Consider the following 19913-nt stretch of genomic DNA (forward strand, 5'->3'; position numbering starts at 1 on the left):
TTGGGCAATGGTTGGTACGGGAGGGAGGTGCTCTGTGCACACTTGGGCAATGGTTGGTACGGGAGGGAGGTGCTCTGTGCACACTTGGGCAATGGGATCTTGGGACGTCTGGGAAAGGTGAAAGGTTACACAGAGCAGGAAGTTACCAATCTTCTTTTGGAATTGAGGAACTCAGTTATTAGGAAGACTTCTCGGACAAGGTAACACTAAGTTGTAATCTGTGAAAAAAATCTATACAGGTATAAAACAATAAAGTTTGTCCTGGAAACTCCAGTTCTAACCATGGGCTAATCCTGGAACACATGTGGCTGGTTAAGCAAGTTAGGGAAAAGTTAAATACTTCATGAAACTGAAAAGAAAATATAGCAACAACAAAAAAAGGGAGTTGAATAAGCATTGAAGTTAATATTAAAATAAATTAGAAGTTAAAAAACAAAATTTTAAACCTTAGCTTAATGACGTGAACAACTTACTTTTTAACTTGCTAACATTTAACAATTAACTGGCTTAGAAAAAAATTAAATTTAGATATTCAACTGTAAATTGTTTGTGTTTGCCACCTGAAGCTGATGTTTTGAGAACTGGATGGATTGAAATGTACTTCAGAGCTTCAATGACAAGTTTAATTATGAAATATTGTGTATAAGGGATCGTACTAAAGACACACAAGTATGGTTAAAAAAAAAGCAGAGAGGACTTACGAAGAATGAATAAATGACCAGTCTTTCATGAGTGGCACCCTCTTGGGCAAGCAAAATTAAACTTTTTTTTTTGTTTATTTTGAAATAACCTAGGGTAATGATTGAGAAGCATTACTCATCATGTGAAGGTAGGAATATATAGCACTGACATTATACTTCATGTGTTAAAAATGTTTTTCTGGGCATGGTAGTATATGCATGTAATCCCAGCACTGGGGAACTAAGGCAGGATCCAGAAAAAGCTAATAACTTCAGCCACGTAGTGAGACTATGTTTGTTTTTTTTTTAAAACAGAATAGCATAAGCATTTTATTTTCTGAGTTGACAAGAACAATGAAACTAAATTGAACCTGAAAGAACCATCGCTGAATGCCTTGTCCATTCTTTCATCTTTTTATGTTAACTTTCTCTTTCTTTATATGCCAGAATCATGTGATATCATATTTATCTGTTGGCTTTCATGTAGGCCCAGGGATGGGAAGCAGAGACAATATCTGTTTTGTACATAGTTAAGAGTATATGTCCAGTTATTTGATAATGTCTTAATTGCAGCCAATAGCCAAACTCATGTTTGGAGCATTTGTCCCCTTTTATTCCCTTGGGAAAGAAATCTGGGCCTATAGTGAAATTGTAGTCCTTTTGTTGTCATTGAGATGCAGCAGGACCTGTCTTTCCCTAATCTATTTAGGGAGAGTCAAGTTCAGAAAAACCAGTGAACAGAAATTTTAAACAGAAGAGCCCTTCCGCAGGGAGTTGGCAGATGATAGCTACTTTTTCTTTTACTTTCCTCTTTCTTTCTTTTTTTTCCTTTCTTTCTTTCCTTCTTTCCTTCTCTCCCTCTCTCTTTTTCTCTCTTTCTTTCTCTCTCTCTTTCTCTCTTTCTTTCTCTCTTTGTCTCTCTTTCCTTCCTTCCTTCTTTCTTTCTTTCTTCCTTCCTTTCTTTCTTTCTTTCGCACCAGTCCTGGTGCTTAAACTCCAGGCTCCAGGCCTGAGTGCTGTCCCTGAGCTTTTGTGCTTAAGGTTGGCTTGTGCCACAGCTCCACTTCTAGCTTGTTGCTGGTTAATTGGAGTTAAGATTCTCACAGACTTTCCTGCCCAAGCTGGCATCCTCAGATCTCACCTTCCCGAGTAGCTAGAATTACAAGTGTGAGCCACCGGTGCCCAGCCTTAACTCCTTCTTTTGTATACATCTTTCCTCAGGGGAAACAGGATGAAGGATGTCGTAAAACTTGTTTAACCACAAGGTCTTCATTTTGACTGGGCTCCATATGGAACAAAATCATTGTAATAATGCCAGGGGAATCTCAACTCTGACATGCCTCAAGAATTTCTACTTAAAAGCGCTTCATCTTTTATTTCATAAAGCCATTTCAGAGAGGCAAGCTTATGGTTTTTTGGAGTGTCTATTTCCTGTTTGAGTTTATTGCTGAGTGATAATTAGAAGCATATCAATTTTTAAGTCATTTTTACTAAAATCTAAGCTCCCTGAGGACAGGACTTCACACACAACCTTTAGGTATCCTGAAGTTTCAAAGTTCAGGGTAGCTTCTCTACATCCTAGGAAACTGAATGAACAGGAGGAGGTCCTCAGGCTCTCAGAAAAGATGGAGCTCTATCACCCACATCTGGAACACAGCTGCTGCTGATTCCTTTGGCCATCTGCTAATAAAAACAGAATGAAATGGAATCCGGAGGTCTTAGACACCTACAAGTAAACATCTTGTATCCAGATAAGATCATTGTAAGATAGGCACATGAAACAGGATTTGACTGTGATTCGTTTTACTGTGGGTTCTGGTGGTGTGAGTGGTGTGGACACTGACTAAGGAAGGCTGGTGGAAGGGGGGGGGGTGCCAACTGCCTGCTTTCAAGTGCAGTTAAGTGAATTACTGTGATGAATGGTGCTGAACATGAGCTTGCCTTTGTGACTTGCTTCTTACTTTCCCAGCAACTGGGAATCCATGTGTGGTCAGAAGCAACCTGGGTGGGCTGTAGCCTTGCATGAGGTTCGGGGACTGATGGTGCCCTCTGTTCTCACAAGGTACCAGTGTTGAAGATGCCCCCTGCAAAAGGCCTTCATTGCTTGGACTGGGAATGTGGTGGAGCACCTTGGCTTGACCTTACTCCAAATTGGAAAAAAAACAAAAAACCCATGCACATTCTGCTTCCTATTGCCCTCCTCTGCCCTCGGCTGTTTCCGTGGCATCTCCCAATTTAGCTGCCCTCCCTCAGGATCGTGGCATGGCTTGGAGGAGCAGGTGCCAAGGCCCTATGGCCAGCACTGCTGGGAACAATATGAATCAGGAATGTAGCCACATTTCCTTCTACCTAGTGAAGCTTTTGAATATCTGACACCAGAACTGTCAGTGCCATGATTAGCGATGCAACACAAGAAGTCTCAGTTACGTAAAACTTCAGCCTTCCTACCTAACTTGGCTGTTTGAACAGGACAAAGCCCCCTTTCTAGGCCAGGTTAGGGGAGGAGGAGTAAGGAAGGAGAAGCTGTGTTGATTAACAGGCCACTTGTGTAGGTTCCAGGGAGAAAAATCAAACTTTGCATCTAAGTCTTATTTTGGATCTAATGACCAAGTTTCCACACCTTGGACCATTCCTGGAATATTCACTTGGGATAGGCTGATTGAAGAAGCTACAGTATCGTTGCTCAGTCTTTTGGAAGACTTACCCTTGATGATTACTTGTAGTAAACACACACAGCAAACCACAGCTTTGTAATTCTGAATGGAAAAATTACCAATGCTGCCACCTGTTGACAAAACTCCAGTGTGCCTCTCAGCCATTTGCTCACCCACAAGGGTTCTGACGCATATGTCCCAGACACTGCAGTAATAAAAACTGCCCAGCCCTCAAGACGCTCCCTCCTCACCAGGGGCCGTTGGCCACCACCCTCGGGAATATGTGTCTGTGCTTTAGTGTGATCAGCAGTAGCTGACCCAGTCCTGTTAGCCTTCTGTTCATGTATGTGCGCTCACAGGGTGTGAACTCCAAGCCTTCATGCTTTGCTTCATATTTCCAGCCCCAGAAATGGCTATTCTTATTAGAGACAGAGTTTTCTATTACAAGGTTTTCATGGGCCATATTTTAGTATGCGATTCATATTTGGTATTTCTTTGACCAGCCATCCCATCACCAGGGTAAATCCCTAGAGGACAGCTTAGATAACTCTCTCACGTTTTAAATATTACATACATGCATGCGTTAATTGTAAAAGGGGTGGGGCCTTGTTGTGTTCATTATGACATCTCCAGATATGCACACAAATGTATCCTAATCAAACTAAATGCATTTGAAATGGAGTATATTATAGTCTTCCTCCCCAAAGCCTATATAACTACTCATGCCTGGATTATGAGGTTATTCTTGATAATGTTTATACTATGTTGTTGACAGTTTGTTCAGTTTTTAAAAAATATGTAGCCATTTGGGTGCTGGTGGCTCAACCTGTAATCCTAGCTACTCAGTGAGGCTGAAATCTAAGAGTAACAATTTGAAGCCAGCCTGAGCAGATGAATCCAAGAGAAACTTAACTCTAGTTAGCTAGCAAAAACCAGAACTGGAGGTGTGGGTCAGGTCGTAGAGAACAACTATAAAAAGACATGTAAGAGTACATGAATCTGAATTCAAACCCCAGTATGATGGGCTGGGAAAGAGGCTCAGTGGTAGAACGCTTGCCTTGCATGCATGAGGCCCTGGGTTCAATTCCTTAGCACCACATAATCAGAAAATAAAAAAGCCGGAAGTGGTTACTATGGCTCAAGTGGTAGAGTGCTAGCCTTGAGCTGAAGAGCTGAGGGACAGCACCCAGGCCCAGAGTTCATGCCCCACGACTGGACCCAAAACAAAACAAAACAAAAAACCCCAATATGAGGGAAAAATTACAATGTCTAGATAATGATGCTACAAACAGTTTAAAGTGTTAGTGTGATAGCTTTTCTGACATTCATTACATTAAATGTAATCAATTTAAAGAATGCTAAAGCTATTGTGCTGTCTTACATAAAAATCCACAATTCATGATGTTATTTGTTCTCTAGGCCTCAAAGTCAGGATCAGTAGGCTAGATAAGACTCATAGATAGAAATTAATGTCTATCTCTGAATCTCTATATCTCTGTATCTCTGAATCTGTCTCTATATCCCTGTACCTCCATATCTCTAGCTCTAGCTCTATATCTGTGTATCTCTCTCTGTATCTGTACATCTCTATCTCTGTATCTCTGTATCTATCTCTATCTCTTCACCTCTGTATCTATCTGTCTCTTATCTATTTATCTATCTATTATCTATCTGTCCATCCATCCAGTTCTGGGGCTTGAACTTAGGGTCTGGGTGCTGGCCCTGAGTTTTTGTGCTCAAGGCTAGCACTGTACCGCTTGAGCCACAGCTCTACTTGTGACTTTTTGGTGTTTCATTGGAGATAAAAGTCTCACAGACTTTTCCTGCTTGGTCTGACTTTGAATTTTGATCCTCAGAACTCAACCTCTTGAGTAGCTAGGATTACAGATAGGAGCTACTGGTGCCTGGTGAAGACTCCCATTTTAAGAATCTCAAGGAAAGAGAGCCCACGGGTTCACTGGCTCCCAAGGCAAGAGTAATCTGTATGAATGCATCCAAGAATGGAACATGTACTAATGGAAGATATTGTAAGGCTGTGGACCTTTCTGGGTTTAGCTTTTGGAAAACAACATCGTTGTTTCCCTGGGCTTCCATGTCATGCTGCTGCCTTGCCATTTACTCATACAAACCAGCTGAGTCTCACTGTTGGATCGATCAGCCTATGACCCAAATAAAAGCTCTCATAATGAAGTATTGAACTGGATCAGGGAAATAGATGAAGGAGCTTTACTGTTAAAATGAGGCAGGTGATGAAAGGCAGATTGGGATCCAGAGAGAGAAGTTTGCGAAAGTAGCTTCTAGGCCGTGCTCAGGTTCTATGTCTGCCCAAGTTGAACTCCTGGAGAGTGGATGGGCACCAGAACTGGGACTCTGCCATCCATAGTTAAAACGCTGAGCTGTGAATATATTCCAAAAGTCTGGGGTACCAGCTTTCCCCATACACTTAAGAAAAGATCTCATAAAAGGAATCAAATAAGAATCTTTTCTTCCTGCTGGTTTTGTTCCAGTTAGAGTTTCCAGAAGGTTCTATTAGGTGTTCTCAGAGTACACTACCCAGTACTCACTGTAGATCACGTGTCTACTGCCCTTTCTTGTGCTCTGGAATGGGACTTCCCTTCATTTGTATATGTCTTAATCCCCATTGACCGAATTTAGGGATATCTCTCAAGAGCTAACTAGGTCACAATGAGATCATTATAACTGATGTCCTCATGAGAAAAACTGGAAAATAGCATGCGAAGGAGAGAAGAGCATGTGAAAAAGAGAAGACAGTGTTCTGCAGAAAAGGCAGGCAGAGAGGCTTTGGAAGAAACAAACTCTTTCCCCATCCATGTCACTGCTGGCTCATGCCTGTAATCCTCACTACCCAGGCGGCTGAGATGGAAGGATTGTACTTTGAAGCCAGCATGGGCTGGAAAGTCTTCAAGACTCATCTCCAATCAACTACTCAGGAAAAGCCGAAGTGGCACTGTGGCTCAAGTGGTAAAGTGCTAGCCTTGAAGCAAAGCTGCTGAGGGACAGTACCCAAGCCCAGAGTTAAAGCTTCAGGGCCAGCATGCGTGTGCGTGCATGTGCACGCACGTGCATGCGCACACACACACAAAGTAGTATTGCTTAAGCCACCCCCCTGTGTGTGTAGCCTGTGTATGTAGCCCTTAGTTTACACCCAAAGCACACTTGATCAAGATAAAACTTGCAGTTCTTACAGTTGGGCTAGATAGAGTGGGCACTGGAATTTGCAAGTGTCTGGTCCCAAAGCCTGCACCAATAGCTAACATTGTGTGCTGAAATCTGTGTGTCTGACCTAGGGGCAGGGCTGCTTTTCTCACTTTCAAAACAGTGACAGGTGCACAGTGCCTTCTGGTAACTGTCCACATGAATATACCATGGCTTCTCCCCTCCTGTACCACTTTTGCTAGATGTAAGGAATGGCACAGACAGAACTAAGCGAGAGGTCATCTGGAAAATGCGCCTCTGCTGGGAACCTTCCTTCCCAGTACTGATTTCCCAGGATCTGAAGTAAACACAACTTGTTGTTGAGAGTGGTTTGTACCTGCTTGGAAGAGCAGGTACATGCAGGCTGATAAACAAGTATTTTAGTATATTGTTCTTCCTATTACTGTCACTGAACAGTGGGGAAAATACAAGTATTGTCTTTTATTGCAAAAATACCCAAAGCTTGGACTTACTTTTAAATGTTCCACTTTAAGTAAAGTCCTGTGATGGGCTCTGAACATCTGTGATCACTTGTTTGTTTGTGTTTAATCTTCTTGGTGATTTTTATTGTGTTCTTTCAGAGGGTGAAACCATGAAGCTGTAGAAGGACTTTGTTGTCATTGTTTCTTTTCTTTTTTTTTCAGTGAATCATTTTTTTCTTTTCTTTCTTTCTTTAGTATGTATTTTTTATTGTAAAGATACTGTTCAGAGGGGTTACAGTTACATGAGTAGGGTAATGAGTATATTTCCTATCAAGCATTGTTACCTCCTCCTTTATTTTTTCCCTTCCATCCCTTCCCTCTCCACCTCTCCAACTCCTCCCCGCAAAGTTGTAAAGTTCATTTTCAACAGTGTCTTGTACATCTCATTGTTCCAATGGGTCAACCTGTATCCTTATTTCAGCATTTTGTTATTTCCCTTCTCTTCCCCAAACTAGAAAAATGTATATACAAGATGTAAGGCACTGGAATCAAATACTGTGAAAACAGGGGCTGTATCATGGGGGAAGAACATACAAAAGAAACAAAAAAATCACATAGTACATTATAAATACATTAGAAACAACAGCAATAAAGATAAAATGAACCCCTATGTTGGGGTTCATTTTGCTTTGCATCCTCTTATATGGTCATATGTACATAGATTTTGACCTTTTCTGCTTGTCCTAGACTATACTAGTTATTTCAGATAAGGAAAACCATGGGACCTGTGTTTCTTTGGGCCTGGCTTATTTCACCTAATACAATTTTTTCCCAGTCTTTCCATTTCCTAACAAATGGGGAGGTGTCATTCTTTCTGATGGAGGCATAAAAATTCATCTATATCTATATCACATTTTCTTGATCCATTCATCTACTGAGGGGCATCTGGGTTGGTTCCATATATTAGCTACTGTAAATAATACTGTGATAAACATAGTTGTGCTGGTAGCTTTAGTATGGCCTTGTTTGTGATCTTTTGGGTAAATGCCCAAAAGTGGGATTGCTGGTTTCTTTTCTAAGTTGTAACATTGGTTTCAACTAAACAGTATTAACACCATCAGTCTTTAATGGTAGATTTCCTTATGTTCAGGCTTCTGTCTTTTTCCATGGATTTCTAAACTTAATCCTGTTCTGGCAGTGAGAGGAGAGGATGATTAGCCTTTGTCCTAACAAAGGACTTCCCAGATATTAGCTTTACTCTCTGTAATCGTTAGCAGGTCTCAATGTGAGAGCCTCCTAGAAACACATTTTTGAAATGCAAGCCTGAATGTAGGCTGAAATTCAGTTCTTTCTGTGTGCAGTCACGCTTCCTTCCTCCAGAGGGCCTCACAGGACAGAAACACTTGGAGCTGAGCAGGCCACTTTACCCCCTCCCCACACACAGAAATTAGATTGATCATTTGTTGGAGTGATTATTGTGATATTCTCTTTTACAGCTCCGATTGATCATTTGTTGGGGTGAATAATGTGACATTCTCTTTTACAGCTCCTTGTTCTTTCTTAGTTTTTTTTTTTTTTAGCTCTTACTCTCTATCCAAAGGATAGTGTTTTCCTGATAGAGCAGCAGCTAATGTTGATAAAACACAGGAGGAGACTGTATCTATCTATCTATCTATCTATCTATCTATCTATCTATCTATCTATCTATCTATCTATCTATCTATTTAAATTTATTGCTGGTTGTGGGGCTTGAACTCAGAGGCTGGGCCCTGTCCACCTTTCTGTGCTCAAGGCTAGTGCTCTACCACTTGAACCACAGCCCCATTTCCAGCTTTTTCTGCAGTTTGTTGGGGATAAGAGTCTTACAGACTGGGCTGGGAAGGTGGCTCAGCGGTAGAGCGCTTGCCTTTCATGCTCGAGGCCCTGGGTTCGATTCCTCAGCACCACATAAGCAAAAAGAAAAAAGCCGGAAGTGGCACTCTGGCTCAAGTGGTAGAGAGCCAGCCTTGAGCTGAAGAGCTGAGGGACAGTGCCCAGGCCCAGAGTTCAGGCAACAACTGGGAAAAACAAACAAACAAACCAAAAAAACCCATACTGTCTACCTTGGTTAACGTGCAAAGGTAGGTAAAAGAATTTACTTTACTTTGACTGCCTTATGCTTTAATGTATGTATATATGATTATTTGTGGAAATTTAAGAATGATATATACAAAACAACAACAATAAACTTACAGATCAATAGATTTAAAAGGACACAGAAATGATTTTCTCCTTTCTCTTCTTCAGCAGAAGAGTCAGATGATGCAGCCTAAGGTTACACAGGTAGTCAAAAGCAAAGCTGGGTCAAGAGCCCTGTGTGGCTCGGTGTACTTTCTCCTCTTATCACATGACTTCTTAGTCTTCGAACCTTCCCACAGCAGAAGCGAGGCTATCTAGCATGTTTTCTTTGAATATTTCTTCTAAGATTTGAACTGTATGTCTATTTGATTATTCTGTCACTGAAAATATTTTTGGTCACTGAAAAACTATTGGTCAGTGTCTCGCAATTGATAGTGTTCTGTTTTGGCATTTAGGTTTTCCGAGGACATTAGTACAGGCTGAAGCCCTGGACAGAATCTGTGACCTGGATTTAGTGATCAGTTTGAACATTCCATTTGAAACACTTAAAGATCGACTTAGCCGACGTTGGATTCATCCTCCTAGTGGACGAGTGTATAACCTGGATTTCAACCCACCTCATGTACATGTAAGAATAGACATACAAAGAGCTTTCACAAGCTAGACAAGAAAAACGGCAAGCATTTGAAAGTGAGGAGGGGCTATGAATAGACTGCTAAAAGTACATCTTCATTGCTTAAAGACACATTAAAAAGTATAAAACACTAGGGTCTTCACGCATTCCAATTAATTACTCTACCCAATATTAAGCTGTTAGCCTCATAAACTCCAAAATGCTGGGATTATATGCCACACATCTGGCATAGACCATTTCTGCTTCATGTTTCTTTCAAAGACTATTTAACTCCCTGATACAGATTCAACCAGAACATAAATTCTATCTCATAGTGCTTAACTGTGGCTATTCAGTGGTAGATGGCACTTTTTATTATTATTTGGAGATGAAAGGGGATTGTGTCTTAATGGATAAACTTAATGGAAAAAGGTCAGACCTGAGTATAGATGGAATATTTATTTTTGCAGAAAATTTCTTTATGGGGCTACGTTAAGCTTCACTGTTCCTAATGAGTCCAAGCACTGTCTCCTTTTGAAGATTTCTTTGAAAAAAATGCACATAGTTCTGTTCCATTATTAGATCCGTCTAAACTTTGTCATGTTGCTTGAGCTGCTGCATCCCCCCCCCTAGTAGCTGGAATATAGGGTGTGCAGCAAAGCAGGGCTAGGTCCCTATTTCATGTCTAGCCTAAGAAGTTATATCAATAGGAAAATAAAATGATTGGGGAGCAGTTCTGAAAATTCAAATTCTACTTCACTTTTGGTGTTGTCCAAATCTATTGATGGAAAAATTACTTAAAAATATGAAAAGCTTTACTGCTGAGTTAGTTACTCTCCGAAGTTATCTCTAAATGAACAGCTGCAATTATATACTACTTCCAAAGACAACAGTTGGACATGCTAAGAGGCCAAGGCAACCATGCCCCTTCCCCCCACCGGAAGGTGGTATTCCTTCCTGGGATTTTGTTCCTTCTAGAAGCCATGTGGTATTTGTTGCTACTCTGAAATCCTTAGTGAATTCTGAACATTGTGCCTCTAAGTAAAATAACGAATGGGGTACGGGACTCTTACGTGGTATACAGCCACCTCCCATCCTCATCTCTCCTGTGAAGAGTCTAACAAGCATGGAATACACGTGGGATAATTATGTGGCTCACAGTAACTCACAAGTGTAAGTCATATATACCCAAGGGCCTGACCGGTAATGGAATTTCATTGTGTTTCAAATTTATCGTCAGTTTCTGATTAGCCATTTGAGTTGTTGGAGGCTTTTGGTTCTGCTCCAGCCTGCTTCTGACAGATTTATTTCTTGTGAGTCTCCTCTGGCAGGTTAACGGCTGTGGACACAGGAGCAAAGTTCTGATGTGTCCATTTTGCTAGTGGCAAGTAGGTACATTTTCTAGATTGACCAAAGATACAGAAAAATTAAGCTGTATTCTGCCTATTTTAATATACTTTAAGCTATGTTGTTATTTGATAACAGTTCTTTGAATAATCTAAGATAAGTTTTAGAGACACTACCTGAAAACTGGCAGAAGACTGTAGCGAAATGTCTTTTCACAAAAAAAATTTCCATATTAAGGACCCAGCTTCAGAAGACAGGGTAGTTTGGGAAAAGTTTAGGGGCCAGAGTGCTATTGTCTGAAGGTCTGCTGCTGGAGGAAGTTGCCTGGCATTGAGATGTAACTGAAAGTGCCATGTATTGACAGCACCAGAGCATGTTTAGAAAGATGTAAACAGTTATTAAAGCTTAAATGTCAACTCTCAGGAAATAAGGTTAACACACTGAGATCGCAGGCCTGCCCATCATATGGTTGGAAAGGTCTGACCTATGGAAAGGCCCAAATTGTTGGTCATATTAACCAGTTTCTCTGCTACTTATAGGGGATTGATGATATCACTGGGGAACCACTAGTCCAACAGGAGGATGATAAACCTGAAGCCGTTGCTGCTAGGCTAAGACGGTACAAAGATGCAGCAAAACCAGTCATCGAACTATACAAGTGAGTGTGCTTCCATAATCTCATGGCAGAGGACCAACTTGGGAGTCTGTTGGGAAAGTCATTGGGCTGAGATGAACAGTGTTTCTTCAAGCAAGATAAATCTTAGAGGCCCATTACCCCTCCATCCCAAAGGCAGATGAAATGTTAGGGTTAATATGTGGGAGATAAAATGTAGTGTTTTATTCAGGAACTTTTAGAACATAAGGTCTTCAACTCAATCATCTCTGTCTGTTCTGGATATAAAATTGCAGCTACGAATGACTATTTCTTTTTCTTCCAGTTCTGGGCTTTGAATGCAGGATCTTAGATGAATATGAGGCACATCCCAGAGCTATTATATACCCACCATCTCTCTTACTTCTCTAATTAATTAACTGAGATAATCTATATTTTGAACTCTTCCATTTAAAAAATGTGGTTTTGCTGGGCGCTGGTGGCTCACACCTAGCTACTCAGGAGGCTGAGATCTGAGGATCGCGGTTCAAAGCCACCCCGGGCAGGAGAGACCGTGAGACTCCTATCTCCAATAAACCACCAGAAAACCAGAAGTGACGCTGTAGCTCAAGTGGTAGAGCGCTCGCCTTGAGCTGAAGAGCTGAGGGACAGTGCCCAGGCCCAGAGTTCAAGCCCCACGACCGACAAAAAAAAAAATAAATAAAAAATAAATAAAAAATGTGGTTTTGATGTGTTTGTAAGGAGTTTAACAGAGAAAAATTAAAATGGTAAACTTGAGATTATAAAGTAAAATGGTTACAAGGACTGAGCAGTTCTTAGAAATGAGTCTTAGGGCTGAATATGTGCTTACCCCCAGCTCTGCCTTAAAAGGGAGGAAAGTTTTAGGCCAGATGGGGACTGTGGGACTCTAGGCAGCTCTGACCTGGGTGGCTTCTAGACTGATCTATCTAGTTACAAACCCAAGGCCATGTAGGCCCAGTGGCAAAAAATTCCTGCTGTTTGTTTGTTTGTTTGTTATTGTTGTTGAGAGGCAGAAATCTGGTGCTCTGGGGGATGGAGAGGAATCTCGATTTTTCTTTTTTGCATTGTCAACAAACTTAAAGTTTCTAAGCAGCATGCAGCTTAGAAAATTATGCTGGTGACATCCAGAACAGCAGTTTATAGATTGTTCCATAATCAATTTCTTGACTATTAGACCCCCCACCCCACCATTTAGCCAACCTTTAGCTCAGATATTCAGATCTTATTGTGATGCATCCTGGGTTCCATGATTGTTGCAAGGAGAGAGGATTTCTGAGGAGCAAAATTTGCCAATTATTTGAAAAGTAGTTATTAAGGCTGATTACGGGGTCACTCCTACGAAGGGGAGACCGTAAGGCACATCCTGGCAAATACATGTTTCCATGTACCCAACAGAAGCACTTAAACATTAGAAGTGGGTATTGGGCACTTGAAGAGATGTGGAACAGACACTATGAGATCTTCCTGGAGCTTCATCTAACCTACTACCTGTTAAAAAGAAACTGACATAATTTGTGGATGGACTGTTTTTCAGGAGCAGAGGAGTTCTCCACCAGTTTTCCGGGACCGAGACTAACAAGATCTGGCCTTACGTTTACTCACTTTTCTCCAACAAGATCACACCTATTCAGTCCAAACAAGCATACTGAGCTTGCCCAGTGGAAGAATCAGAAAGACGTGATCATTCATACAATCATGTGTGTAGTATCGGTGCTGTGTCCACATTAGAAGCTAGCTGAGAGAGCTTGTAGCATCTGTTCTAATCCAAATGGTGAGGTGATAGGAAAACTATCCAGTGTGAGGAGTTCATGAAGAGGACCTTCCAAAAGAAAGTGACTTTGTACATGTGTCAAGCCCTTCATAAGAAAGCAAATACAGGCTGGATTTCAAATGTCTACCCTGTTGAGACCAAGGCCTTTCTGCATGTGAGGGTGGTTGCCTGCGGTTCTCCCCTTCCTCCAAAAGCTGCCGAACCATATCACCAGCAAACCTGAGGACACCCAGGGTTCCAGCCCCAGCTTGTCTCAGTTCTCTGCTGTGTAACCCTGCGGTAATTATTGAATTGAAGCTAATTATACCCAGTGGCTGCTTCTGCCTTGACTGACTGTGCCCTCATGTCCTTTTTCCCCCCTGCCTAGTAGAGTAACACCATCTCTGCATCCCTGCTTTATGTCCCTGCTCTATCTTTTGGCTTACTAGGCTACTAAATAATACAGATGATTATTGCATTACCTTCCCTCCTCCCTGCAATTTCCTCGTTTTATGTACTGAGAACAAGCGGATTCTATTGAATTTCTTCATACACCAGAAACTGAGCCACATGGAAGGTCTTACTTTAAATAGCTAGTCATACTCATGGGCTCACTGTTTATTATATGAAAGAGTCCCAAAAGTCTTGGGGAATCCTCAGGAAATCCTCACTGATGGAAATGTTGAGTAATAATCATATATACAAAAAGAGTAATAAGACTCCATGGAATTACTGGACTTATGGAATCGTTAAGCTTTTCTTTTTTTTTTTTTTTTACTCAAGACAAAATGAATTTTGAACATGCTGCTAGATACAGATGCCAATGGTGTTTTTCTTCTGTGAGTGACTCAGAGAGATGATAGTGAGGAGGATAGAGCCTGTGGGGTAGAGGAAAATGTTGCACTAGGTATATGTAGGTTGAGTAGGATTAAGGGAATATAAAAATTCCCCTATTCTTGCCCAAAGATGTAGTCTATAGGGTGACCATAAAGTCTAGAAATAAAGGTATCGTTACTTTGTCTTTCATTGCATCGATAAACCATTTGTTGAAAGATGTTCCCGGTTTCCAGACTTGGTGGCCTCCTTAAATAATTCTTGCTTTCCTCTGGGAAGAACAGTGAAGGTTTTTCTTGCTGCCTTACGAATTTATATCCCTTTTTCAGACATGATTCTTGTTTCCAAGGGAGCATCTTTGAATGGTTGGTGTCTTCTGTCAAAATGTTCAAATGGGTAAAGGAAAATGGAAACTATTTCAGCACTTTAGTGGTATTAAAACACAACACAACTTTTGGAAGATGCCCCCAAGGGGCTTGAGTCTTTTCACTGCCATGCATATTCTATACAGTAAAGAATCTTTCTATATTATAATAGTGCCCAAATTTTTTCTGGTTCTGCTTTATTTGTCTCTTTATACAAGTGGTTCCTTAGCTTTCATGGGGGAAATGCAGACCAGTGTTCATCCCATCCCCTTAACCCCAGAGAAATGCAGTTGTTTACTTTTTAGTGTTCTTGACTGCACACATCCAGTTCAGGTCTAAAACACCAGTGCATTAGTATATCAAACTCTGAGCACTTTAGATGAATTGCATTTGGGTGCCAACTGACAGGGACTAGGTGAAATCAAGTAGATGAAGTTTGGGTTTCCTGGGTAACTAAGTATATTTCCTGCATATAATTCTGACAGGGAAGGAGAATTTGTACAATTTAGAGTAATATTGTCATAGACACAACTGCAAACTGGGAAAAGTAGACTTGAAGTTATTACAGATGACTCAAAAGAGGAGAATATGTGCTTTTTTTTTGAATCTTCAGATGACGTTCTTCACTTCCTCTGGGGGCATTGCTTTTGGAATTTCTGAGAGAAGAATGGGAAAGGACCAGATCCCTGATTTCGTCCTCTACTCCTGCATCCTTCTCTCTCTCTTCCCTTTGCCAAGCCAAGCAGATGATCATCAACATGGGGTTACTCAGTGAGTTTCAGCAGAAGTTGCTTTGCTGAGATCTCCCAGTGGTTGAGAGTCTTCTGTTAGGCAAGACCAGGAAGAAACAAACATCTTTCCCTTTGGCTTTGAAAGATTATGCTTGTTTTGTGTTCAATGGTCTTAAAAAAATCTGATTTTCTTCAACAAACTTGTTAATTTTTTCCTAAGTGATTTTATAAAAATAAAAGTTAACTTGATACTGTTTGGGCAGAAGTAAAATTAAAGGAATATCTTTTCTTGCTTTTATTTTTTTCTTCTGGTGTCATACATGTAGTTCTTTCACAGTTAAGCAAAGTGAATACCTTGGATGGGCTTTTCACAGTCCAACTAGACCTTGTACTACTTGGTTCTTTCCACTTCCTAATTTAAGTTGCTTCCCACAATCTAAACATCTGTCCTGTTTTACTGGGAACTTGGAAACACTACTGTATTTATTTACAACTGATGATAGGTGCCATTTAAAAAAATTGTTATTGTATAGTTGATATACAGAGGGGTTACAACTACACGAAGCTGATAGAATCAGTACAATTCTTTTTGAACCATGTCTTGAAGGCCTGTTGAATTAAATGTATACTTTCAGGATCATTACACATACCTCAAGGAATCTTTAGGATCCTTCTCTTCTAAACAGAGAAGACAGGCCCAGGTTGTGCGTGTCTTGGCTGGACCCTGCTGCCTATCCCCAATATCACTTGGACTCATGTTCCAGTTTGATTTACCTGAGCTTTTTCCTGGCTGCTTACTGCTTGTGTCTTGCTCCAGGCAACTCAAGCCTCTGAAGTTGCTCAGTTCTGCTTGTGGCCACATAAGAATGGCCAAGTTCACTGAAGGGACTTGTGAGATTGTTCCTTTCTCTCCCCTTTGTTAAGCAAAGGAAGCTGCTAAGAGGTTCAGAGGCCTTCTTAAGTCTTCATCTATCAATAAAAGGCTGGTCAGGCCAGGCTGGGTCCAGGCTAATGTGTCTTGCATGCCCTTTTGTGTCTGTTGTGCTGCGAGCCTGCAGAGCCTTTACCCTTCAGCCCTTCCTACCGTGCTTCCCCACAGAGAGGTCTAGGCTCTGTGGAGCTGCTCATAAACTGGTCACTCCCTCACTTTTACTCCTCAAACAAGGCCCTGATGATAAACTCATCTTTCGGAATATGGAACATGTGGTAACCACTGACTTTTGTAACACTGTCCTTGTAATATTCCCTACCACATTAACATGGTTCCAAGGGCCACCCTATCTGTTACCCTAGCCCCCCACTTCTCATGCAACAACGATGGCTGTAACCAGGGGAGATTTGCTTCCTGTCTTCTTCAGGGTGCTCTTCCCTGAATGTTCTTTCTCATAGCTTGCCTCGGATGAACTCCAGTGTCATCAAAATCATAGTTGGGTCTTCTGTTGAGAAGCAAAGGCAAGTGGTAAGAAATGCCAGGTGGAGTGGAGAAGAACTCAAGGTCCTGCTGCAAGGGCTTTCTCCACAATTAAAAATACTGAGACAGAACAATTCTTAACAGATGCTGTATAGGCTGGGTGCTCATGCCTATCATCGCGGCTGTGGTGGAGTCAGAGCTTAAAGTGAGCCTCAGCATGAAATTAGTGAGGCCCCATCTAAATAACCAAGCAAGTAAACTCAGCTAGATGGAAAGTATAGGTAGAAGGATTACAGTTTGGTATCTGGCCCAGGTTAAAACATGAGACTGGACAAAAAACACCATAAAAACTAAAGCAAAAATGGAATGGGGGATTAAGAAGAGGGGCAGATATGGCTCAAGTGGAAATGAACCTGCTTAGCAAGTGAAAGGCCCTTTGTTCAAATCCCAGTGCTACCAACAAAAAATAAAAGACTCATAAATAAGTTTTTTTTTTTCAAATTAGTTCCAGAACCTGAGTCCCATCTTTGACTTCAGCTAAGAGTTTGCTGAAGCTTGCTGGAGCCCTTTGTTTAACCTCAAAGAATACACATTTCTGGATGTATTGAGTTGTTGGCACTTTGGGTATTTCTTCTGTGTTAAACACACATTTCATGCATCACCTAAATTGTCAACCATTTCCTGCTGTAATAGATAACTTGATTATCTTGTCTCCTTGTCTTTAAACATGGAAACAATCTTATTTATTTAAACACATGTTTTCCTGTAGCTATAGGGATTCCTCAGGAAATCCCACAGACCATTTCTCTGCCTTTCCCTGGACTGGGTTTTCCAGTCATGAATTGGTAAAACAGTGTGTTTGCTTCAGCTTGGATTCTTGGGTCACAGAGCTCTGGTGACGAAATGGCAGTTGGTGGGTGGTGGCAGTAGTTGCATATAGTGTAAGAGGAACCATGTGTCTTATCTGTATTGGGGATTCACAGGCTTTCTAGTCTAGTGGATACGTTAAATTTCTTCAGCTCCCATTTGACAATGTCTTTCTGTAACTCAGCTTGCTGGCAAGGCGGTTGGTAGGAGACTTCTACTCATAGTGTGAGTTGCTTTCTTTCTATCCTCTTCCAGTTGAAGTTAATTCCCAGTCTGCCTGGGGTCACAAGAGAAGAACACAGCAACAGTTTCTTCTTTTAATATGAGATTATCATCTGGTCTTAAGTTGTTACTAATCTTTATGTATAACCCGCCTAGCCTGGTTTCTAGCTGAGGAACATGTGCCAGTACTGGAAAACCATGAAGCCATATTTCAACTATGAAGGCAAACCTGCTTCCTGCCTGTGTTGAAACATAACAAATTAAAATTGCCCATAAATGCCATACGTTATCTTTGTGGCAGCAAATTGCACCTTTCTTGCCAGAATAAATGCTATTATCTGTGTGCTCCAGGGTGTTTCTCAATTTGATCTTTGTGTGTGTGGTATGAGACAGATAGGGTAGCGCATGTGTGTCAAGGGGGCCACTGTCTGCATGTGTCCGCTCCTGGTGATTAGGCCTTAAGTATCTTCTTTAAACAAAAGGTCTTTTCTTTCCAAAGAACTGACCTATGTCATAGATTTTTCCCTGGGGTACAAATGATTTTGTATTTTTAGAGAAAAGGGAAGACACGATGTAAAGTGCCATAGAATATGAACTTCTCAGAGGGCTTTTCTAGTGTTTAGAGAATTTGTACTACTGATTTTTACACATTCATGGTTTTTAGATGAGCAGATCTCTGGGGGAATTGTTGAGTTATAGTAGCATTTCACTGTGATTGCTCCTGAGTTCAAGCCGGTCTCCTAACCCAGTGCCACCTGGTTTTCGGTTTACTGTCTTGTGAAATGTCAGCTCCAGTTTCCCAAGAGACTTGTGTTTACGATGAGTCAGAGCTTTCCCTCTGTGCCACAGCTGTCAGCCCTCTTGATTTGGGTCTGTGTGCTTAATTCAAAATATCAAAACCAGTTATCTGTTTTGTGTGTGTGTCCTACCCTAGCTGATAATTAATTGTATTATTGGTTATTTTGCTTATCTTGCCTGAAGACTGATTTGTACTTCTCCATTTGATAGAAATAAAGTTTTTCTGCTTCTTACTAGTCAATTCCTTTACTATTTGTGTAGTGGTTCACATTTGACAGGAAACATTTCACAAATGCTCTCCTTTCATGCCATTCAGCAGCTACTACAGTATGTGCCCTCATCTCCAATTTTCAGATGAGGAAAATAAAAACACAGTGTTACATGGATAAGGTGAGAATTCATGACAAAACCAGGTTCTGAAACAAGAGCCTTGATTCCCAGCTGGGCACTGCAGGCTCATACCTGTAAGTCTAGCTACTTGGAAGGTTGAGAGTGGGAGAATCATCATTTAAGGCCAGTCTGGCAGAAAAGTTTATTAGATTTCTTCCCATCTCATATCTGGGTACAGTGGGGTGCACCTGCCATTGCAAATTATGTGGGAGGCTGAGATTGAGGGGATCACAGTGTTAGGCCAACCTAGGTGAAAAGTCCATGAGATTCCATCTCCACAAAAGGAACTGGGACATGATGGTATGCACCTGTGATCTCAGCAACAATCAGAAGCCTCTATCTAGTAGGCAGATGGGGACACAGGCACGCGTGAAGTGAGACTCCTAAAAACAACCAATGAAAAACAGCTGGAGGCATGGCTCAGTGGTATGACACCAGAGTAGCAACCAGGAGTTCAAACCATCCAGTATGGTCCCCCCAAATGTTATCATTCCCAGTCCCATTGTTTTCCTACTATATCAGATCACTTATTTGCATATCCTTAAATTACTTGTTTGTCTAGCACCTCAGCCATTGTAAATTTTAATTACTTTCTTTGATGTTATTCTAGTTTTTCTCTTCTTTAATTTCATTCTTGAACCAACTGTATGATGTGAGCAGGTTCTGTCTCCATTACAGTTTAGGAAACTAGATCAGTTTACATGATTCTCAGGGCAGAAGCTGTGTGGTTACTCAGCAAAAGGAGAAGCCCCCCGGAGGGTGATGAGCCATGGAAGAAATGCAGCCTCCAGGGATTAACCTCCTGAGATGAAAGGAGAGGAAAAAGACCCTGGCCTTTCTCATGTGCACAACGAAAGACAT

General features: G+C 41.2%; 1 protein-coding gene across 1 annotated transcript in view; it reads left to right on the forward strand.

Annotated features, from left to right (window-relative positions):
• The window catches only part of Ak4 (adenylate kinase 4), a 64450-nt gene extending 48789 nt beyond the window's left edge, over positions 1-15661 (forward strand). The window contains exons 3-5 of the mRNA XM_013020630.1: positions 9546-9718; positions 11590-11708; positions 13219-15661. Coding sequence (XP_012876084.1) covers positions 9546-9718; positions 11590-11708; positions 13219-13333 — 407 coding nt within the window. The 3' untranslated portion in view covers positions 13334-15661. The remainder of the gene's footprint in view (positions 1-9545; positions 9719-11589; positions 11709-13218) is intronic.
• The last annotated feature ends 4252 nt before the right edge of the window (positions 15662-19913 follow it).

This window comes from Dipodomys ordii, unplaced genomic scaffold (assembly GCF_000151885.1).
Source record: "Dipodomys ordii isolate 6190 unplaced genomic scaffold, Dord_2.0 Scaffold51, whole genome shotgun sequence".
Lineage (NCBI taxonomy): Eukaryota > Metazoa > Chordata > Mammalia > Rodentia > Heteromyidae > Dipodomys > Dipodomys ordii.